Here is a 21889-nt window from a genome sequence, read left to right on the forward strand (position 1 = left end):
CTAATTATATCTGTTGTAAACTCTGGATTTTTGCTTTCTGTTAGCTATAGCTCATGCTCCCATACAGCTTCATCCATAATTTCAGCTAATGCAAGAGCTGGCTGAAATCTGCTGTGAAGAGATATTCATCAGCTTGGTTGCACCCTTCTTCATCAATTACAAGCACTCCCAGAAGATGCAATCTCTTATTGACTTTTAATTAGTTCCTCACGACAGTAGGATTTATGGGCTTTTTTCCTTGAATCCAATTTTATTACGGGAGCTTTGCAATAGTTATGGATTCTGCAATGATCAAAAAGCTGATGGAAGTGCTACTAGGCCAAAATCAAACTAATAGAATGACAATAGAGCTGATTTCATCTGAGTAGCATTAACCTTAATGAAAACATAGAAAATCGATGTGAAAGGCCAAAGGAGGAATTACTTATGCATCTGTCAAGCCAAAATTAATCATTTTAAGAAGCTTCAGTAAGAGAAGGAATCTAAGCACAAGAATACCAACAGGAGGACATGGGCATAAGCTGAAGTAGGTCTTCATAGAAAGATAAAATCTAATATTGCAAATCAGGAGGGACAAGGAACTGCAAAAAATAAAGCCATGATACTCTGAAACCTGCTAATGCAAGAGGGAAGATTATTTTTCTGTAGTTGTCATCATTAAGTACAGTCCATTTAACACTGTGGACAAAAGACCTATCTTAACAGGCGAACATGGCCAGCAGATGCTCATTAGCACAAGTTTCAGAGTAATTTGCTTTCCCTTAGACGAAAGATAAAACGTATTTGTGCTTTAAAGTGACTGGACTCCACGTGTTAATGAACTACCACCTGTCACATGCCTGTTTTAGCAGGATGCTTTCCTGGTGTCACAGTCTGTCCCACAGCCAGCAGCCAGTCTCAGAGTGAAATGGGAGACACAGTTCCCAGTCTTAAACCCAAAAGGAGAAAGAGGCCAGAAACAGCCCTGTGGTTGGGTGGGAGATCTGTCAGCAGGAAAGTACTGCTGGATTTGCAGACCACAGTTTGCAGAGACGGACAAGCCATCATTACTCCAGAGAGATGGAAAGAAAAACAGCCCATAGCTGTCCTTGCTGGGACCACCATCCAGCGGAACTTTTCAACCACCCAGCGGAGCCTTCCAACCACACAACAGACCTCTTCAACCACTCTGATTGAGCTTGCCCACTTCTGCTGCCCAGCTAAACATTCCTCTCTTCGCTTTGGATATTTGAGTGCGTCTTCTTTTTTTTTTTCCTGCCATCTACAGGATTTTTTTCTTGATTCCTTCCAGTTACCCAAGAATTTCTGTCCTTGATTTATCTTTTCTAATCAGGGTCTCCTACAGGTGGTCACCAAATACCAGTGGCACCATCTCTTTCTCTGTATATCATCTTGCACGTTGCATTTAGTGCAAGATTCGTGATCTGAGCTCATCCTCCTCTTCTAGGAGCAATTTGAGGCAATTCCTGTATATAATTCATATTACAAGGGGGAAATTCATAATTTAAGGGGAAAGGGACTAAAACAGAAAGTTCGTACATCGTCAGGAATCTCACTTTCCACAGAATCTTAGTTGCCAGCCCCAAACCACAGGCTCCCTGCCCACAGCCAAGATGGCGCCCGCGCCGCCAGCACTAAAGATGGCGCTGACGCAGCGAGCGGCGTGCTGGCGCGCATGCGCGAGGAGGGCGGAGCGGGGTTGGAGTTTTGGCGGGTGCTTGGAGCGCGCGGGCGGCGGTGAGCGGGGCTGTGAGGGGAGAGCGGCGGGGCCGGGCCGGGGTTGTGAGGGGAGGGGATCCCCTGAAAGGGATCGGGGAGAGGATCCCCTGAAGGAGGTCGGGGAGATCGGGTTGACCCGGGGAGGGAGTCCCTTGGTGGGGGGAGGAAGGAGGGATCTCTGTATGGGGGGCTGGGATCGGCCTGTGGCAGGGCTTTATTCTCAGAGCAGTGCCCTCGTGCTGCAGGGGGCTCAGCTCAAGTCAGGCTTCACGTGTAGAAACATGCCTGTGGCTTTAAGTTCAGTGTTCTCATCGGCAGCTGTGGATAAAAAGCTGCTGGTTTGTAGATCACCGCACAAAGAGTGGTGATCTACAAAGAGTGGTGACCTCCATTTGTAGTTGATATCCATTCCAACAATATCAATTTGTTCTCCTGTGACAGAGTCTGTTTTGCCTTGGGGGGCTCTGGAAGGAATCCCGGTGAGATCATGGACGGTAAGGGATAAAAGCGCTGCTTTACTTTCAGCAGGGAAGCTTTCTGACCAAGTGCAGAGAGCTCGGTGAGCCTCCTAACAAAGGAGATCACACTGTGCTGACTGCACTCCCTTTGGCCTTGCCCCTTGCCTTCCACATGCTCACCCTTGTGTGAGGCTGCATTTGTGTTTTCCTCTGCCAAAGGCTGAATATGTTTCCCGTTTTGCTCTGTAGATGCATTTCTGCTCTGTCTGTCCTATTCCTATCCCTGTACTTATTTATCATTTTTCTGTTTTCAGAATCATTGAATCCTTAGAGTTGGAAGGGACCATTAAAGGTCATCCAGTCCAACTCCCCTGCAATGAACAGGGACAGCTAGATCAGGTTGCCCAGGGCCTGATCCACCCTTGCCTTGGAAGTCTCCAGGGATGGGGCATCCGCCACATCTCTGGGCAACCTGTTCCAATGCCTCATCACCCTCGCTGTAAAAGACTTTTTCCTTATCCAACATAAATCTACCTTCTTTAAGCTTTTTGTCCTTTTGCTCCACTTTTCTCTGCTGCCCTATTCGCTTCTGTGAGCAAAGCGTATCTGAGGATATGCTTCCTTGCTTGCCTTGCATCTTCCTCTTAAGCTCCTATTGCCAAGAGCCACATGGGTGTCCCCATGTCCTCCACGGCTCCCACAGCTTTTCTTTGTAGCACAAGATGTCATAAAGCAGCTGCATAGGAGGGAATTCCAGTGCTAACAGCCTGCCAAATTTTCTCCTGACCAACCAGCCTGGATCACAAGCTGAGAGTGTCTGCAACCATGTACCCATCCGACCAAGTGACAGGAAGCTGCTTTGTCTTCTTTAAGCCAAAGCTGAAGCAGTTTTTTAAAAATTCCCCTCACTGCTCTGATTTACTTTTGCTTGTTATTAGCCTGTAATTTAACTATCTTGAATGTTTTGTTCTAAGGCAGCTTTCCTCTAAAAGGACAGAAGTAACACTGAGTTTAATTTCTGCTTCAGGTGATGATGATTTGGATCTGTTGGTCTCCCTCTTGGAAGAAAATGAGGAAGCTGAAGAGGGGAATTCTCCTGAGAAGGAAGATGCCCCAAAGGATGAGGAGGGAGAACCAGATGAGTATGATGAGCTCTTTGATGCAGAAGATGATGCCTCATACACTGAAGAGGTGGATGCTGACGACAGCGTAATCTGTGAGCAGAAAGAGAACCTGGCTGTGCTGTTTGGAGATGTGGATGACCTGCTGGAAGAAGAGGAGGCAGAAAAAGCTGTCTCTGCTTCGGCTCCCAGCCAGGGAGAAGAGAAAACCAATGAAGAATTACAAGGTTTCTGTAACAGCATCTTTTATCTGTCATATTTGTCATATAGAGCCTGCTGCTTCTCAGTTTAGGGTGGTACTCAGACAGGAAATACAGAAAGTCCTTGTGAAAGCCATTGGATAGAGCATTCTAAATCCAGTTTTCAGTGCTCTTTGGCCAAACTCACCAAATCTACTTTCCCAAAAGAAGCACAGAGGAGCCATGAAGATTTGACTAGCTATGGTGAACAGGATAGAGAAATTCTTCTATTTATTTGGGTCCTGTCTGATGAAGAGCAATGTTGCTTCAGTCCTTAGAGCTGTCATCTTGGTATCTCTTAAAACATAACTCCCCCTACCTTCTCAGGCTTAGTGGTGGGAGGTTCTGCTGTACCAGCCAGTGTGGAAGCAGAGCTGGTCACTGAGCCTTCCTGTGCTCAGGCCACAAGCTTGTATTGGAAGCATTCCTTTATGCTATGGAGTGCAGTCCTCAGCCATTTAAACGGTCTTGTGTTCATTAGAAAAGATGTATACAACACATCAAGGAACATACCACAAACAAAATATTTGTACGTCAGCTCCAGGCTCCATGGCAAGGTGTCCCTTCACTGTGAGCTATGTAGAATCAGAGTTAAATCTATACTGTGGCTCTAGTCTTTTTTTTTTTTTTTTCCCCCTAATCTTGTGTGATGTAGTAATACTGCCAGGCTCCCCAGGATTTCATAAATCCCTGTTTACTGTGGCTTACTGCTGTCCTCATTATTATCCTTTTTCTTCTTTCTTTCCTAGCTGAGCTGAGAAAATTGCAAGAACAGATGAAGATGTTACAGGAGCAGTTGCAGAAGGCTGCCATCGGGCAGCAATCCAGTTCAGGCCCTGAGCAGAAAGCCCCTGGTAATCAGACTAATTAAATGAGTTTCTGATTTGTTAGCCTCTCAACGTGCAAATTATAGGCAGATAATCAGAAGTGGGCACTGAATAGCAAAGAGGAACGATGGTCTCTTATATTCCCACACAGATTGTTTCTTGCAGTACAGAGTAAATGAGCTGCAGTTTTGTTATCTGCATCGTGGGTTGGTTTCTGCATGGGGCAACTTCTGTGTCTGAGGTGCTCCAGTCTTCTGCTGGGAAGGTTCCTTCTTACTGGCAGATATTGGTACGCTCAGATGCTGGTATCCCCAGGAAATACAGCTGTGTTTGTTGCTGTAGCATACTGAGTGTAGTAATTAAACTAATGAAACATGGGGGAATTGAAAAGCGAGGAAATGCACAGCTTTCTGGCTTCAGTGGTGTCGAGAGTTTAAGGTCAGAAGGAGTAAGAATCATTGGGGCTTTTCCACACGTTGCATTTCAGATGCTGGCAATTTAGCTGGAAGGTTTCCATGTGGGACCCTGACTTGGGTTTATTCGGGCAATTACTTAGTTTGGAGTAATGTTTAGTATTTGAGATTGGATCCTGAGATCTCACGCATACTTTTGTTTTCTTGGCTAGGCAAATCTCCCTGTCCACCCTTAAAGGAAAGGAAAGTTCAGAAGCTGCAGGAGTCACCGTGTTTCTTGGCCCAGCTGGGCAATCCTTTACCAACAGCCAAGCGAGGAAACCAGAAAGCAAAAGCCTCCTCAGCAGGTACCATCCTCAGTCTGCCTTTCACTGAAACACACAGGGCTTTTGCTGAAAGCCTTTGTATTTCACAGCAGCAGCTTAGACACATCCAGGGCAGTTTTTATACTAATGAGTACAACGGGTTCCTAGCTGACTGGGAGACCAGTCGAGTACCAGTACAGCAGTTTTAGATGTTTTATTCCTCAGTTGCACTGAACTCCTGCCTCTGATCAAGTGTAAGTTAATGTTATTTTTTATTTATAGATTTTCTTTCCTTATCAAGATTTTCTCTTTTTTTTTTTTCCTGCTAAAGAGACCAAGACTCCTCCACCGCGACAAGTCCTCAGTCTGGCGTTCCAGCCTCTCAAGTCTGCGCCAGGGAACACACCCAGTAAGGTGACCAGAGAGAAGACTCCTCACGTGCCTACGTGCTCCAGCACGACACTGCAGCCCGTGTCTGTGGAAACCTTCTCGGGACTGAGATTGAGGTCAGCAGCCCAGCACCGACCTCTGCCTGGGGAGACTGTGCTCAAGTGGTGGGACTTAAAATGCACTTAGCCCCACGTCCTGTGATGTGCTAATCACACAAGGTGTGGGCGGAGGACTGGGTGTAACACAAAGTCACAGCATTGCCTGGTTGCTCATCAGATAGCTAACGTTAGCTTCTTATGTTTCTATTTTCGTTTTTACTCTTTTCTAATGAAAATCTGTAATTTTATTATCACAGAAGGCACAAACAAGGGCTGATTGTGCCTCAGCTGAGCAGATTTTGTTTCACACCCAGAAGCCTTGGGAGTGCTCAGGATTCCCATACTCGCCGTGGCCACGAGAGGTCTCTGAGCACTTACTGTGCCCTCCTCATCAGAAACTGTGCTGGATTTCTAACATATTTCCAGAGAGTTGTCATACTCAGCCCTTCCTGAAGCGAGAAATGCTGTTGAAGGCTCAGGGCTAAGTTGCAGTGCAGCTACTTGGACAAAGAACAACGTGCTTGATTTGTTGCTCTCCAACATTTGTACAGCATCGGGAACGCAGGGCTTTTGTTTCGAGTGAACTCAGGGTGAAATAAGGCACAGAGGCATTTTGCAGTGAGATGCGTTCTCCCCAGGAGAATGCTGAGTGGTGCTGACTGTCTGTTCGCTCATGTAAATGAATTTGTTCTCTTTTATATGCTTTATTTGATGTAGAAAACCCCGGGTTTCATCAGCTGAGATGGACAGGAAGATGGCTAACCGGAAGCTGATCCGCCTGTCCCAGCTGAAGCACAAACTTGCTACTGAAAATCTAGAGGAAACAGACTGGGTAACATTTGGAGTCATAGTAAAGAAGGTCACTCCTCAGAGCACAAATAACGTAAGTAATTTTGCAGTATTCCTTCTGGATCCTAAATGCTGGTCTTCTATCCTGACAAACTCATTCAACTTAATCACCCACCTCCGTGTAGTTAATGAAAAGCTGTATTAGAGATCTTGGCTCATCTGGTTTCACGCATGATGCTGCTTTTAGCCCTCAGGGTAAGTCCTTCTCTGGAGCAACTGTCCTGGGCACTAGTGTGGGCACACATTGCATAAATCTGTCCATCCACTGTTACGTGTGAAATGCCAGTGCAAAGAAATGACTGTGACTCCCAGTCTTTCTAGACAGCTCTCTTGCTTTAAATGTACCAACGGATCGTGCTTCCATAATTTCCCTAGAGATTGTTCTATCCTACATGGAGCACACGTCCTGTAGAACTTCGCTGATGAAACAGTACTGAATATGCCTTGGTTTTGGTTGAGTGGGGTCAAGACCTCTATTCAGCAAGCAGGATTGCTGCCCAGCTTCAATATCAGGAAGATTGGTGATAGCAGTGTTTTTTGTGCTACTTCAGTCTCTAAGAATCCTAGAACTGGCCGTGTGGCATGGCTGGGCATATTGTAGCTAAACTTTATTCATGTTACAAATAATCATAACTCTTAAAATGCAATACAAGAGGGGGATGTGTCCTCTTGCTGAGCTGAAAGGAAAGTGAATGTCTGTTCCAGGGCAGAACCTTCAGCATCTGGCGGCTGAACGACCTGCGCGACCTCAGTCAGTGCGTCTCGCTCTTCTTGTTTGGTGACGTCCACAAAGAACTCTGGAAGACAGACCAAGGCACAGTCATTGGGGTGCTCAATGCAAATCCTATGAAACCTAAGGAAGGCTCAGATGAGGTGAGAGAATTTTTCACTTGCCCATCAGCTGTGGGAAAAAAAGCCCATAGCTGAGCATTTTTATATCTACCTGAGATTTAGCTTTGTAACACGGTCAGGTTGAAATGACAACAGTCTGCCTCATGAGTCTGAACTGCATTCAGATATTTGCACGGTGTGTATTTGCTCCCAGCCTTCTGGACACCTGACTTCAACAAGTCCTATTAGGCATCTAAAACCAGAGTTGTTCTAATGTTTAACCTGCTCTTGGTAGGTCAGTCAGCTCTTCTGCAGACACAGGGCTTGTATTTTCTTGGCAGTTTATTCAGCTGCTTTCAGCCAAAATGTCTCAACAAGCAGAAAAATTGGGGGAAGCTCATTTCTCTCCTCGAGAGACGTGACTGGAAAATGTTCCCTTGTTCCAAAATTATGATTAAGAAGAAGCAGTGTTTGATTTATAAAACAAATGATGTGTTACGTATAGTAAGTTGATACATAATGCTTCATTTGTTTAATCAATTACTTATAAACGGCGGAACGTGACAAATTAATTTTCTCCATGTATCAAAACATTTAAGGTAGCTTCATTTTGGTAATAAGTTAAATGCTTTTTTAATATCTTTTTAATTGCGCTGGAATGGAAACCGTTTTTACTGACTTGTGTCAAGGGTAATTTCAATCTAGTAGCTGGTGATGGAGTATTTTGCATTTTAAATTCTCCAAATGGAAAAATTAAGAATCTCATTAATTGTCGATTAAACTCGTTGATTATATAATTGCTTAAATTAACATGGGTAAGCAGCAGAAAGTCCTGCTGGTGAGTAGAAGGGCGTACCAGAGGTAAGGTGAAGGCGATACTGAATGGCTCTGCTTAGCTGAAGCATACACATTTAGGACTACATTAAAACTGACTTCAAAAAGTATTTCTTGCCTACAAATACAAGCCCCAGTGTCTGTGGTGCAAAGATGATGCTCTTGTACCACAGGAGTGAGTTTTGTTTGGACCTTGGCATATGGAAGGACAAAGAATTCCATCTCCTCATCCTCTCTGAGGATGCATACGTTGAAATGCAGTTGCTGTGATGACTTCAGAGCCGAGCAGTTGAACAGGAATGTTCTTTACTAACACATCTAGAGAGAAGCATATCCAGCCCTCCTCAAGGCATGTTCTGATTTCTTTCTAGGTGTGTTTGTCTGTTGACCACCCGCAGAAGATCCTGCTCATGGGTGAAGCTCTGGACATGGGCACCTGCAAAGCCAGGAAGAAGAATGGTGATCCCTGCCTGCAGATCGTGAACCTGGTTTGTACTTCAGTAGTTAAGAGTATCCTGTAAGGCGTTGGTAAAAATGTAGCTGCTGCTTTTCTGCTGCTGCTGGAACTCTTCTTTCACCTCTTTCTGTATCTTGACTTGTATCTAATTAAAGTGGGTGAAAAGCTGAGGAATGTAACCCAGAGGAGCTGTTTCTCCGACAGGCCTGTAGCAGCAGCACTGCAGTTCCCTAAATTCAAAGCTGGTGCTACAGTGACAAGAGATGGTCCGGACTCATTTCACCATCTCCGTGCCCTTTCATTATCCTTTGTGCCAGTGCAAGCTTCCATGCACTGCACCGAGGAACTCAGCCAAGGTAAAATGATGTTTTTCTTGGGAATGGGTTTTTGGAGATGATTTTAACCAGGCAAGTTTCCCAGGCCAGCGTGCCCGTAAGCTGACAGAATATTTGTGCCTGCACAGCCACTAGAGAGAAGAGGGAAAAGGTGGTGGGATTCTTCTTTTGGAGACTGTATGGACTTGTACTAGTTTAAAGGACTCAAAGACTGTGTCACTTCATGGCTATGGTGACGTTAAGATACCTGCAAGGAACCCAGTCATAAGTCAAAAGGGTTATTGTTGGTGGGGAAGCACTTAGAACCAGGAGAGGAAAAGGAGAAGGGATGAAGAACTCAAAAGGAACTAAAAGCATTTGGAATGGCAATAGGAGAAATAAAGTACGTGTAGCAAAACAAGGCCATGGCTGCAGACTCGCTCCAGGAGGTGCCTGTGCACAGGGCTCTCAACATCAGGGAAATATTCCATTGCCACTTCGAATAAACCAGAAGGGCTGCCTGCCTGGTTACTTAGTGACAAACGATGTTTGATCAGGGGGTAATTATAGTTACATAAGCATGGGGCAGATCAGTATCAGCAAGAATAATTTCTTTTCATTAGTGGAAAGTGAAAGAATCCCCTGAGAGTACTTTTATGGCACTGCTGTCTCTGATGGGCAAGATTATGACCTTAAGTTCCAGACCCCCTTGGCTTAACATTGGAACCTGGTGGACTAGTTTGAAATCAGCGCATGAGACTTCTTGCTCTAGTTTTCCTTTGTGCTCAAATGATCTTTGAGGTCCTTTTCAACCCGGGCCGTTTTCTGATTCATACCATTAAGAAAGTGACATACAATTCAGAGTCATCAGGACCTAATCTGGGCAAGAGGACCCGACACAGCGAGCGACTTGAGCCAAGGAGTGGTCTTAAAATTCCTGGGATGGAAGAAGTTCTTGCTGCACAAGCTTTTTTCAAGTGATTAGCACACCCAGTTTTAATGGGATATTTTATCTTTGGAGTGTGTGTGCGTGTGTGTGTTTGCTGATTTGGGTACTTGCTGGAATGGCGAGCTGACTTCAGCTCAGCCACAGGAGGCTGCATGTGGGTTACATGAGGGGAATGAAGTAAATTCTACCTACCAGTGTCCCACAACAGACTTCTTCAATTTCTTTTCAGAACGACTGTGAGTATTGTCAGTATCACATACAATCCCAGTACAAGAAGCTGAGCTCAAAGCGGGCAGATCTGCAGTCTACCTTCTCCGGTGGCCGCATTCCCAGAAAAGCTGGACGGAAAAATCCCAGTTTGAAGGAGAGGCTGTGCCAGGATGGATTTCACTACGGAGGAGTCTCTTCAACAGCATATGCGGCTTCGGTGTAAGATAAACCACGTCTTGCCCTTGAGCTAAAGCACAGTTCCCAGCTTTTTCAACAGAATTTCCCTCCCGTATACAAGTCTGAAGCTCTCTCTATGAGGGCATTTATTTAGTTAGAATTCCCCTTGACTTAACTGCATCCAGCAAACAGGAACAGATGTCTCTCGTATGGTGCAATCCTTCTGGCCTCACAGGGTGACAGAGCTGCTGTTTGATAGGAAAATTTCATCAGTCAGTGATAAGATGTGAAGAGATGTGTTTTTACCTCCCAGGTTATTACTGCGTTGTGAAGCCAGCAGGTACTGTGTTTCAGTAGATAAAATGACCTTTATCATGAGGTCCCAACCATTCGAGACTCCATGATGAGTGCTTCTCAGTGCCATTCCCCTTCTGTACTTTGTCATGGCTCATTACCTTTTAATCCCAGACTCAGCGTATTCTGTATTTCCTCCTCCTCCTCCTCCTCCCTTTCTTGACTGAAATGATACAATATCGCTGTGTGTTAATGAAAAGACGATGGTACGCAATACCTTGTGTACTATTAAGTGACCAAGGTCAGTATGCATCTCATGCTAGAGCAGAGGGGTCAAACCCTTCATCCAAATCCCACTGAAGGCAGCTGTAGAAAGACTTGAGTCACAGCTGGATCATGCGCTGTGCTTGTACGCTGCTTTGATTCCCTTACTGCTGCCATCTGAGAACTGCTGTGACCTCCCTGTAATGAAGCAGTTCCAGCCTCCTCTCCATCCCTGGAGCTAACTGTGAGTGAGGCTTTAGCAATGACATGTTTAGTATTCTCTTAGTGCATAAGAAACGCCTATCCCAACCTAGAGAGAGAAAGGATCCTAAACGTTGTGCTGGAGTTTGGATTTAGGTTAGTGTTCCCAAAGAAAGATGCCAGGAGAGAAGCACCAACTTGGATTAAAGAGCAACTGGGGTTTTAGCACTGGGCTAACATTCAAGCTTCTGTCTGTGCTCTAAACCTGGAAAAACTGATGTTCTGGTTTTGTTTCCTCTTTCTAGGGCAGCTGCTGCAGTGCCAAAAAGGAAGGTTCAGACCACTCTCTCCAATATAGTCGTGAGAGGAGCTGATGCAATTGTCCAAGAAACCAGGCAGAAAATTGGTACCTAACTTCCCATGCAGTCTCTTCACCCTCAGATATTTTCAACGTGAGGCGTAGCTGTGTCCCAGGACCCTGTTACTCACTGAATGAATTAGGCAATGATTGCTACACACCTTGGCAGGCTTTCTCAGTTGATCTAAACTCCTTTCTTCCTGAGATCACAGCTGCGAGGCAAACGTAGCTAAGCAACTGTGTAGCTCTGTGCACCTTTTTTCAGCGGTGCCCCTCAATTAAGTCTCCTGTTCTGTCTTTGGACAATGACAGAAGATCTTTGCAGGATTAATGAGAATTGGAAGTTCTAAGAACTTTGAACCAGAGAATTTATTTTAATTGATTAAAATAGATGACTTCTGTCAGTCTTGGAGACTTCCAAGGAATACTAAGTATAAATCAGAGACAGGTCTGCAATGCAGGGGATCTGCTGAGTACCCAGTCTGTTTCTAGAGCTTTTCTTTTGTCATCTTCAAAGCATGTTTCCTCCATAGCCTTTGGAAATTCATCGATCCTCTCTGCCTCCGATTCTTTTCTGAAAAGCACTTAATATTACACCTTTACACTCAATGGAGAGCAGATGATAGGTTATTCAAAGCATGCACTCCAGATGTTGCTTAGACGTCTTATCCACGTTTCAGTTTGTTCAGTTGCCACCATTTCAGGCAGCAATCTGCGTGCGCTGTCTCCAGCCTTTAGCTGCTCTCCAAGGAAAAGATGTGATGGATGAGGGCCTCTCAGGCAAAAGCTGCCCACAAATGGGAGTGCTGGGAACAGCAGAGACAAACAAGGTGTGCTTCACTTCCTGGCTCACACTACGTTGGATGTATTCCTCTTCCTCTCCAGGTGCAGCAAAGAGACCCGTGCCGTGTTCTGAGGAATTCAAAGAACTGCTGGCACAGCCAACCTTTGGAGCACGAAACCTCTGCAAGCACTGGACCAAAGTAGGTATGTCCTTGTGCCTGCAAACACTCAGCTCTTTCTGAGCAGATGTTGGTGGTTTTTTACACTGTTTTGTTTTTATAGATGCTGAAAAGAAGCAAGATGCCGGTTTCCAGTCTATCTCCGCATCAGCACTGCTCAGGCAACAGAAACAGAAGTTGCTGGAGGCCAGGAAAAAGCGATCTGAGGAGATTCAGAGACGGTAATGCATACTGACTTGCACAGAAAGAGGTCTATTACTGTGGTCCAAAGTACAGCTGTGGAGGAAGTTTGCTTTTTTTTTTTTTTTTAATAAAAACTTGACACTGTTTATTCAGTGGGGAATCAAATACTCTGGTGTGCTGCCTAGCAACAGGAAGGTGTGGTGGGAAGATGTTGATGAGCGTAGGAAGCTGGGATCAGGACTCCCAAGTTCTGTTCATTGCTGGCCTACAAGGGTCTTGTGCATGCAAGAATTTGCCAAGTGCATCTCTTGTTAACAGACTTGAGCAAAGTCCCATGAGGGCCATCCCTGGTGACACAGAGATTGATGTAGCCTAGTAGCCTTAAAAGGCTCAACAGGAGCAAAACCAAAACCTCAAGGATCCAAAACAGAACCTGAGGTACGATCATAATGAAACTTCCCCCAGGTACTCTCGGTCTACAGCACTGTGTTTCAGGGACTTCCCATGCTCAAGGTGGTATCTATTACAACACAGAATCATAGAATGGCCTGGGTTGAAAAGGAGCTCAAAGATCATCTAGTTTCAACCCCCTTGCTGAGTGCAGGGTTGCCAACCACTAGACCAGGCTGCCCAGAGCCACACAATGAAGGGACTGTTTTTTTCCCACAAACCTGTCCAACCTTTACCATGACTTAAGTAAACTTAGGTATTTATGTGGCTCATGTGACAAAGAACCCTACTGCGTAATGACCTGTTCCACAAAAAGCCCATTTCTTCCGAGTGCTTTCAGCTCCCATCTGCCAGCTTCATTTGAAGCCTCTCTGCTTTTGTTTTGGAAAGCAAGTAGTTGTTCACCTCTTCCAGTGACTTCTTGATTTCAGTGACCCAGGGAATCCTTTACCAGTTTTGCTTTGCTCTCCTGAATCTGTGTGTGTTTTTCTAGCAACAAAAGGCCAGTTAGGTAAAACAGCACCATCCGTTCTGTTCCTGTCTGTTTCTCAGACCTTTCTGTCTCTGACTCTTGTCCCTGTGTTCAGTGGATTATTTTGTCTTAAAAGGTTTCTCCAGAACACAAGTAAAGCTGGAAGCCCCGCTCTGCCATCCACCTCCAGACAGACTTCGCTTCTTTCCCCAACACCCGGGGCAGAATTCCCCAAAGCTGCAAAAATGTCAGTTCCTCCAAGGCCCAGGCTGGGCACAGGCTTCTCAGAAGGAGAAGATATCCTTTTCTTTGACGGATCTCCACCTCCAACACCAAAGCTGGACAGCTTGGCAGAAGCCAAAAAGGTAACAGCGCTTTGAACGAGTGGATTTTCCCCATGAAGAAGGGGAGGTTAAGGGAAATTTGATCTGTGGGATGCGGGCTGGTTGCCAACACACTGTTTTTTCCCATTTTCTAGCTGGCTGCAATACACCGCCTACGAGCAAAAGGCCACGTTCTTGCTAAAACCGATCCAAACAGCGCCAAGCGGAAAAGAGCCGATCTTGATGGTGTCCTAGAAATTGTTGAAAGAGTTGAGAAAAACATTGCTCAGTCACAGAATGCAGGAGAGAATGGTAAGTAATGTTAGTTTGTAGAAAGGGAAAAAAATACTCGTATGTTCTGCTGGACAGAGCGCAATTAACTGGGTCAGTGTCTTGCTATGCCAGAAAGAGGCTGAGTTAGGTCTATTTAGAACTTCAGGGTTTTTTTTTTTTTTTGCAGAGTGCTCTTGTTTCAAAGGCTAAATGATCTCTAATCCTGTTGGAGAGAGTGTGAGATGTCATCTCTGATAGACAGCTCCTTATCCTCATCTCTGTTCCTTTTCTTGCAGCACTTTAGCACCAGCAAAGCATGGCTAACTTCATCAAGGGAAATCAAGAAATAATCCCACCTGGGAAAGTAGGGTGACTGACTTTTATATGGGATTTGAGTTTCCCTGATGGTGATACGCTATGGGATCTTGGATGTATTCCTCCATTTCTTACAGAACTTCCCCATCAGTAAGGGAGGCAGCAATGCTGGCTCCCCTGGGAGTGGTATGAAACTTTCTGATACAGTGTTTCAAGAGAAGATGCCATGTTATGTATCAAATGCTTTTATTTTCTGAAGCCAGCTTTGAACTTAGTAGTTCAGGAGAAGGTGAAGCTAAAGGCTGCTGCTCGACCTGAGCATCTGCCTGAGAGATCTGAGACTTCCAAAATCTCCTCCAGTGATCTTGCTTAAAAATCACAATGTTGTTTGAACTTAGTTTCTGTAGGACTGAACTCTTTTGGTTTTTTTAGATGTGGATGAACAGGAGCCTGCCCAGAAGAAACGACGCGAGCAGCTGGCCTACCTGGAGTCAGAAGAGTTCCAGAAAATCCTGAATGCCAAATCCAAGCACACAAGTGTCCTGAAAGAGGTATGGCCTCAATCCAGCCATGACTAATAGCTTAAAACTAGGTTGCTGTTAGGACTGCTGGTAATGATTTCAGCAAGAAGCAGGCACCCAAACGTGTCATAGGCACCAAGTCAGCATGATGAGCGCTGAGGACACAGAGCACGTTGCTGGCAAGACAAAATTATTACCATAACCATAGTAAGCTCAGGTTGTCTCCCTCTCTTTTTTTCTGTTTGGAAGAATGAGCAAGGCTTCTGGTTAGCAGGTGATCAAAGACATCTTTCTGCCTTAAAACCCAGATGAACTGTGTGCTTACTTAATACCTCATTTTGTGTCAGCTTGGCCACATGAAGACAGCCACGACTTTGTCTGTGACTTGTCTAAGTTGTGGCACTGTGGAAATGCTGGTGGTTGCACCGAAGAGCTAAGAGGTTGGATTTCTCTCATCAGGCTGAGCATGTTCCTAGGAATACTGCATCTCCAGTGGACATGACTCTTGGTCATGCTGTGTTAGTATGGATTCCTAGTTGTTTTGAGGTCTGCTGAGGTTGTAACATTTTGGCTAAGAACCAGTCCTATTCATTACATCTACCCACCTGAGCTCTAGCTGCACTGTCATAGGCGTGTGCTCATTTCACTCATGCCTGCTGTTGGTAAGCCCTTCCACTTGGATATCTCAGAGGCAGCTGGTTTCAGTGGCAGTGGAGCACGGCATGTGCCCTATATGGATTTTTTGAAGCAAGACATATTTGCTGTTTCTCTGGCTGTCAGACTTCGGTTTACTCCTAACAGGCCTAGAAATTTACTTAAAGGCCACTTGTGGAGTGGCTTCTTGCATCTTTTTCTCCCCACATCCCTTTTCCTGTGCCCCTGCAGGCTGAGGCTGAGCTACAAGAACAATACTTCCAGCCACTGGTGAAAAAAGAAGAAATGGAAGAGAAGATGAGGAGCATTAAAGAAGTGAAATGTCGAGTGGTGACATGTAAAACGGTGAGTGAGGTGGAGTCGGGGTGACAGCAGGCAATTAGGACACAGATTGCACAAAATGATACCGGGCCATCCTGCACACCCCCATCAGTCACTCACTTGGCCGTAGTTCAGTGCAGGTATTTAATGGAGATAGCTTAATTCCTTGTGGCCGTCGCTGAGAGCAGCTTGGGCACTGAGTGACTTTGAGACATGAAGATGTCAAGGCAGACTTCAGTGCTATGCTCAACATCTCAATTTGTTTATTACAGTGGGTTCCCTGGATGCTGGTGTGCTGGCATCCATTTCTCAGCTTCGTCCCTCAAGTTCTTTGTACCAGGACCCTCAGCTCCCCATATTCCATGATAAATGAAGCCTCATGCCTTGAAAAACACAATACTGGGATTCCTTTTGTCTGCATTTCCTGGAATTTTGCTATCAAGAAAAGGAACAGAGTTTAACATATCCCAAATGTGCTGAGGGAAAAGGAGTTCTGTCCCGTTTCTGGACTTTCAGCCTCTGCTATACTTTCCCTCCCACTGCCTTTCCTACTTCTTCAGGGCAGCACAGAGGGTGACTCTGTGCCTCGCAGGGTGCTGGGAGCAGGGCCACAGAGTGGTGGAAAAGCAGGGAGGATGGCTTACAAGGATCAGGGTCAAAGCCTGGGGTGGTTGGTGCCTCCAGACAGAAGACAAAGTACTTTGCTCTGGGTAATCAGCTGTCCTCAGCCTGCAGACTGGGCCTTACATGCTGGTGAAGCACTCACAGCTCTCTTTCTCCTCCCTGACAGTGTAATTACACCTACTTCAAGCCTCTGGAGACCTGCGTGCAGGATAACCACGACTACCACTGGCATGATGGCATCAAGCGGTTTTTCAAATGTCCTTGTGGCAACCGAGCTATTGCCCTTGACAGGCTCCCAAAAAAGCCCTGCAGGTAAGAAAGAAGCCTTGTCAAATAGTACTTCTGGGCTTCTGTGCTGCTCATTCATGAGTAGTGTGCTGGGAGTCGTGTAATTGCATCCTAAAACCATAATGTTAGTCCTTCCTGCTAAGTGGTGTGGTGGGGGGAGAGGGGGGTAGTTTTGGGTCCCCTCGTACTGTGCAGCACACAGCGGTCTTCACCTGCCACCTTCATCTTTCAGTACCTGCGGCCTCTTCAAGTGGGAGCGAGACGGGATGCTGAAGGTAAGCGTGAACCAGCAGCTGCTGAGCTCCCCAGTGCTCTGGCTGCTTCTCCTGGTGCTTCTGTCCCAGCTTTGCTTCAGTTCCCTTATAAGCTGCCAGCAGTGCCAAGCAGCTCTGCATCTTCCCGGTCGCCTACAGATACCTGCAGGCTGTTGTTTCAGTGGACTTTTTCTCCTTTCGCCTTCTGTTCTTGAAACTGTTTTAATTAACCATGGAGAATTTCCTTTTTCCATATCTGTAAGTAGTCAGAATGTGAAAATTTCTGGAGTGTCTGTCAACATTTAATCAGATACATTAGTCCCAGCTCTGCGATAAAACTGGGAAACATCTTGACATGTTTTAACTTTTCTCTGTGATTCACATTTCTAGGAGAAAAAAGGTCCAAAGATCGGTGGAGAAACACTTTTACCAAGAGGGGAAGAACAACCAAAATTCCTCAATAGCCTGAAGTGACCTGAAGTTGATGTTTTCCCAACGCACGGATGAATTTCTACGTCTAACCCACACATTTCTTTACTGGAACGCCAGGAGGATTCTGGCTTTGGGGTGACAAATGAGCAGAGAAATCAATTCCTTGTGGGAAGGACGTCCACAAAGTCTTTGCCAAACCACTGCATGGATATCCAGCTTTGATCTTAAAAGTGACTGAATGAGGCTGCGTGTGAAATACACATTCGTGTCAGTTCTTTCTTAGTAACAACTTGTTTACAAGACTTAACCTAGAAAACAGAATGGTAGTGTGGAATCTGTACTGAGAAAACCCTAGGAATCCCACGATTTACGTTGAATGACTGTGCCAGATCTTAAAGGGAAGAAATCATCGTGAACGGGGAGGACTGCAGACTCTATAAGCACTTGTGAAGTTAGTGTTGTGGTGTGTAATGCCAACCTCGTGCCTTTTCAGCTGAGGGCAGAAAAAGGGTGCAGGAGGGTTCTACCTACACAGTAGGTCCTCCTCGGGCCCAAAATTACTCACTTGGACTGCTCAAGAACAGATTTCAAGTGGTTCCTGGGTCATCATCTTGACTTACGACTTCAAAAATGCATCTGTGCCTTTAGCATTGCAAGCCCACAGTGTCTGCACTGGAGCCTGGCCAGAGCTCTTTTAAAAGCAGTTTCCCTACCATGCAGCCCAGGCTGGATTCCCAGCACCATCTGCACCACGTTTGTACAGCTACAACTCCCACTTTGCAAAGGGTGTTTTAATGAATCTGGCATTGCTTTGCGCGTGCTTTTAAAGAGCAGAGTGATTACATTTCATAGCTTTTACCCTTCTTTCTATCTCTAAAAATCCTTCCCAGTTATTACCATGTGGACCTCCGATGCTGGCACTGCTGCCAGGGGACCAGGAGCTGTCTCAGGTGAAGCAAGACCAGGCTTCCCCGGGTGGCTCAGCAGGAGGGCTGTCCCCATGCTGGCACATCTCTCCCAGCACATGGTGGTAGGGATGCCAGCTGAATTCATCTTTCTCTTGCCTCCAACTTGTGCCCAGGAGGTGTCTTTAGGTACCTAACATCAGCAGCTGCCTATGTTCTGGTGAAACTGCTGCAGCCTCTTGTCCCTGTGGCCTCATCAATACCTTGTGTTTGCTTGCACAAGGGCTGCAAATAAGTGACTCTGTTTTAAGCAGGTGTGCCAATTTACCTCCATACTCTGCAGCCCTCATCTCCATGTGGTGCTTTTGCTGGGCAGATCAGCTCAGCTTATTACATTCATTTCAGTCTCATTTCGATACCATTTGTTGGGGGGCAGGGGTGTGTCACTGTTTGGTGACTGCAAATATGGAACTGTGACACTGCTTGGAAACATCTCCTCTTGATTCATTCAGAATAAACACTGTGCAATAGAGCACTCCCTGGGGCTGTATGGGTTCATTTCTCTAAGGATGATGATGAGCTTGGTGCTTGCTCAGCATCTTCATTTGCCTGAGAGTTCCTTGCTGAATCACCAAAAGAAATTGGTTCATGGTCTGTAACTGGCTCCCACACTGTTGGTTTTTTGTTTTTTTTTTTTCATTCAGGCAGGCAGGCATTACTCAATTGGAGTCCACAAAAGCAGAGTGAAATTCTGCATCGGCCTTCAGGCAGCAAGCTGAAAGCTTCAGGGTTTTTCCAGCTCCCATCCCAGGCCCCTAGAAAGGAAGTTCTGCAGCAATCCAACTGTCAGAAGTGAGGGCGTGCTTTATCTTCACAAGGTGCACGCACTCCGGTCTCCATTGATCCCTGCATGCAAAAGCAGGGTGCAGGTACCAAAACCAATTGCTTTGCTTAAACCCAGCAGGAAACGAGGGAGTGGTGGGGCTTCATTTTCCCGATTCTACGTGCCTCAGTCTATTTTGAGAGCTGCTTATGCCAGAGATGGCTCCAGCCCAGCAGAAGCAGGCAGGACGAGAGCTACCCTGTGAGTGCACAAACCCCTGCCACCTCCTCTAAAGCGTTAAGTAAAACTGCACTGGAAATGTAATGCCAAAAGTGCATCGTCAGAGCAGAGGGGCTGCTTCCTGCAAGGTGCAAAGTGCCCTCGCTCCATCAGGGTTGCTGCAAGGTCAGGGCACTGTGCATTAGCTCCATAAGGCTGCCTGCTAAACCTTAACAAACACAGTAGTGCATAGAATCCTACAGCAATAATTTCATCTAATTGTAAGTATCGTTACGATACTATGATTATTAATAATCTTACATTAATGTAGTATCAACAAAAAATATATCAAGAGAGATATTAGAGGAAAAAATCAAGAACTGAAGCACATCTCCTGTCATCATTTTTCTTTGTAGGTCAGGTTTTCTTTGAAGTGTTGCAGCTGTTCAGCCTCAGAGCCATTATTTTGTATTTGCATAAAAAGCTTTTGCAGTGCAGTATTTGGTTAGGTTACTCACTTACTTACACAGAGGGCAGAAAGCCCATCTGTCTGGCTGTGAGCGGTGGCACTCCCTGCTCAGAGGCTGATGCTCAGGCACACGTTTTCCATCCAGGCCATGGGAGGCCACTTTAAAGATTCTTCCTCCTGCTCGCCCCTCCCACAGGCAACTGGTTTCGTAACCAGCCCTTGGTCAAGCAGAGCTTAATGGTGTTCATCGTATAAGCCAAAGAAAGAAACGCTGATAACTGCATTTAGAGGTAGTTTCCTGCCTTTAGGAACCCTGGGAGTTTGGTTGCTCTAGAGCTGTGAATACACAGGAGAGGGAAGAACATTGTGTCCTCTTGCTCCATGACAAGGTGAGCCCTGGGGCTCACAATAATCAAGCAGCTCATGGGAAAGCTTGAGTGCTGGAGTCTTGAAACCAAAGCAGAGATGAAATAATTCAGTAAAATAAGGACAGCAGCAGTTTATCTGTGTAGAAGAAGAGACACAACAACGGTAACCCGTTGTTCTTCTTGAAGCTCATGCATAAGTGATGAAGAGTACATGCTTCCTATTGGAGAAAGGGGAGAAGAGCACAAGGGGCTGAGGATATCTCCAGTGCTGGGTCAGGTCCACTATCCATCAGGAACCGTCCTTGCTAAGGAGAAAGGTACTGCTTGCAGTTAAATTGTGGTCAGTTGCTTATCATCCTCTGGGGAGCTGCACTGAGCCTGGACACCTCAGCATAGGAAACAGCTTGGGTCTCAGCTTCGTTAAACTGCAAAAGCTTTTGAAGAGCTGAATCAGCTTTGAAAGCTTGTAATATGGTTAATTAAACTTCCTTTTCTCCCCATTTCTTTTGTATGAAGGTACAACTTTGATCTGCAGCAGTAGGCAACAAAACCAGGCTTCAAAACCTTTCCTCTGGCTCCCGTTCAAGTGCCTTCCTATCAAAGCACCAGCTGTCAGGGAGGTCAGGAGGCACAGATTAAATCTGATATCTGAACTCTTAGTCTAGAAAAACGCATCTGAACTTTAAAAAAGGACTTCCTCTGCATTTATTGTCTTTTACCAGGCTACACAGAAGCACTTACTTTCAACACGTTAAGGCAATTCGTGAGGCTTTACCAGCGGGGCTTCCTGCAAATGCAGACAGCTGAATAAGGGAAAATGTGTTGGTACCCAACGCCTGGCTTCCCTTCCACCAGCCCCAAACCATCAGCACCTCAAAAGCTGCATCCAGAGAGCACAGAGGCTGACGTCCTCTTCACCACACCTGCAGAGGTCTGTGTCCAACCGCTGGGGCGTGTGTTTTGGAAACTATCACTGTGGAATCACTGTTGGGTGGAAGAGCAAGCAGGAAGAACTTCCAGGTCCCAGCCACTCTCCTGCACCCAATGGGCTGGCTGAGAAGGAGCCAAGGAGCTCTGGTCAACCTGGCAGCGCCCAGAGTCGTTTCAGGGGGAAGGGATCAGAGCCCTCTGCATTACCACGGTGCTGGTGAGCTCAACTGGCACAATGTTGGGCAACCTCACCTCTACGGTGTGCTGGACCTATTGTAAGAAGGAACAAGCACATCTCTCATCAGGAAGGACGACTCCAGAGGTTGGTCTAATGATCTAAGAGGTCTTTAGCATCTTCGTTCCTCGGAAAGAGGAAACTTAAGCATTGATCCACAGACTTTGAAAAACAAGGTTCTTCCTTCCCTTCTCTCCTGCAGTCCTACTAAGAGAGTCTGGAAACTCAAAAACAGGGACTCAGTGGACACCTGTAGCTTTTCCCTGTGGCCATAGCTCCCTCTGCAGTCAGCTCAGCTACAGGTGTAGCCCCAACAGCACAGACTGTACCAGCAACTGGACAGGATGCCCAAGGTGCTCATGGAGACAGCAGAGAGTACGAGCAGGGCTGAGCAGAGCCTCCAGCCACCAGAATTCATTCACTCATGTCATGCAGCAAACAAAGACCAGGCTGAGAAGGTTCAGGACGTTTCAGAGCAGGTGCCCCAGCAGTTCTGGGATGCAGCAGCAGAGTTTGGTGCCTTGTTGGTGCCTTTTTCAGGTAGAAGGGCAGAGTGGAAA

General features: G+C 46.0%; 1 protein-coding gene across 2 annotated transcripts; it reads left to right on the top strand.

The window, feature by feature from the left end:
• MCM10 (minichromosome maintenance 10 replication initiation factor) lies at nucleotides 1676–21827 on the top strand. 2 transcript variants are annotated; one of them, XM_021384395.1, is made up of 20 exons: nucleotides 1676–1737; nucleotides 2161–2213; nucleotides 3205–3525; nucleotides 4287–4391; nucleotides 4990–5124; nucleotides 5414–5588; nucleotides 6288–6453; nucleotides 7125–7292; nucleotides 8456–8572; nucleotides 10034–10233; nucleotides 11256–11356; nucleotides 12194–12295; nucleotides 12374–12491; nucleotides 13512–13740; nucleotides 13854–14010; nucleotides 14719–14837; nucleotides 15693–15806; nucleotides 16573–16718; nucleotides 16927–16969; nucleotides 17339–21827. In XM_021384395.1, the coding sequence occupies exons 1-20, from the start codon at nucleotides 1676–1678 to the stop codon at nucleotides 17420–17422; spliced, it is 2715 nt and encodes a 904-aa protein (XP_021240070.1). In that variant the 3' UTR covers nucleotides 17423–21827. The 2 variants fall into 2 exon arrangements, with proteins under 2 accessions (XP_021240070.1, XP_021240072.1); XM_021384397.1 differs by lacking the exon at nucleotides 1676–1737 and adding an exon at nucleotides 1752–1835.

Source organism: Numida meleagris, chromosome 1 (assembly GCF_002078875.1).
Source record: "Numida meleagris isolate 19003 breed g44 Domestic line chromosome 1, NumMel1.0, whole genome shotgun sequence".
In the NCBI taxonomy this organism is placed as follows: Eukaryota; Metazoa; Chordata; class Aves; order Galliformes; family Numididae; genus Numida; species Numida meleagris.

What these genes read in the sequence shown, in the direction of transcription:
- MCM10 (XM_021384395.1), top strand. Translation starts at nt 1,676, where the DNA reads ATGCGCGAGGAGGGCGGAGCGGGGTTGGAGTTTTGGCGGGTGCTTGGA. An exon ending in AACCAATGAAGAATTACAAG is followed by an intron (nt 3,526 to 4,286) that starts GTTTCTGTAACA and finishes TTTCTTTCCTAG; the next exon opens with CTGAGCTGAGAAAATTGCAA. An exon ending in ACACAAGTGTCCTGAAAGAG is followed by an intron (nt 14,838 to 15,692) that starts GTATGGCCTCAA and finishes GTGCCCCTGCAG; the next exon opens with GCTGAGGCTGAGCTACAAGA.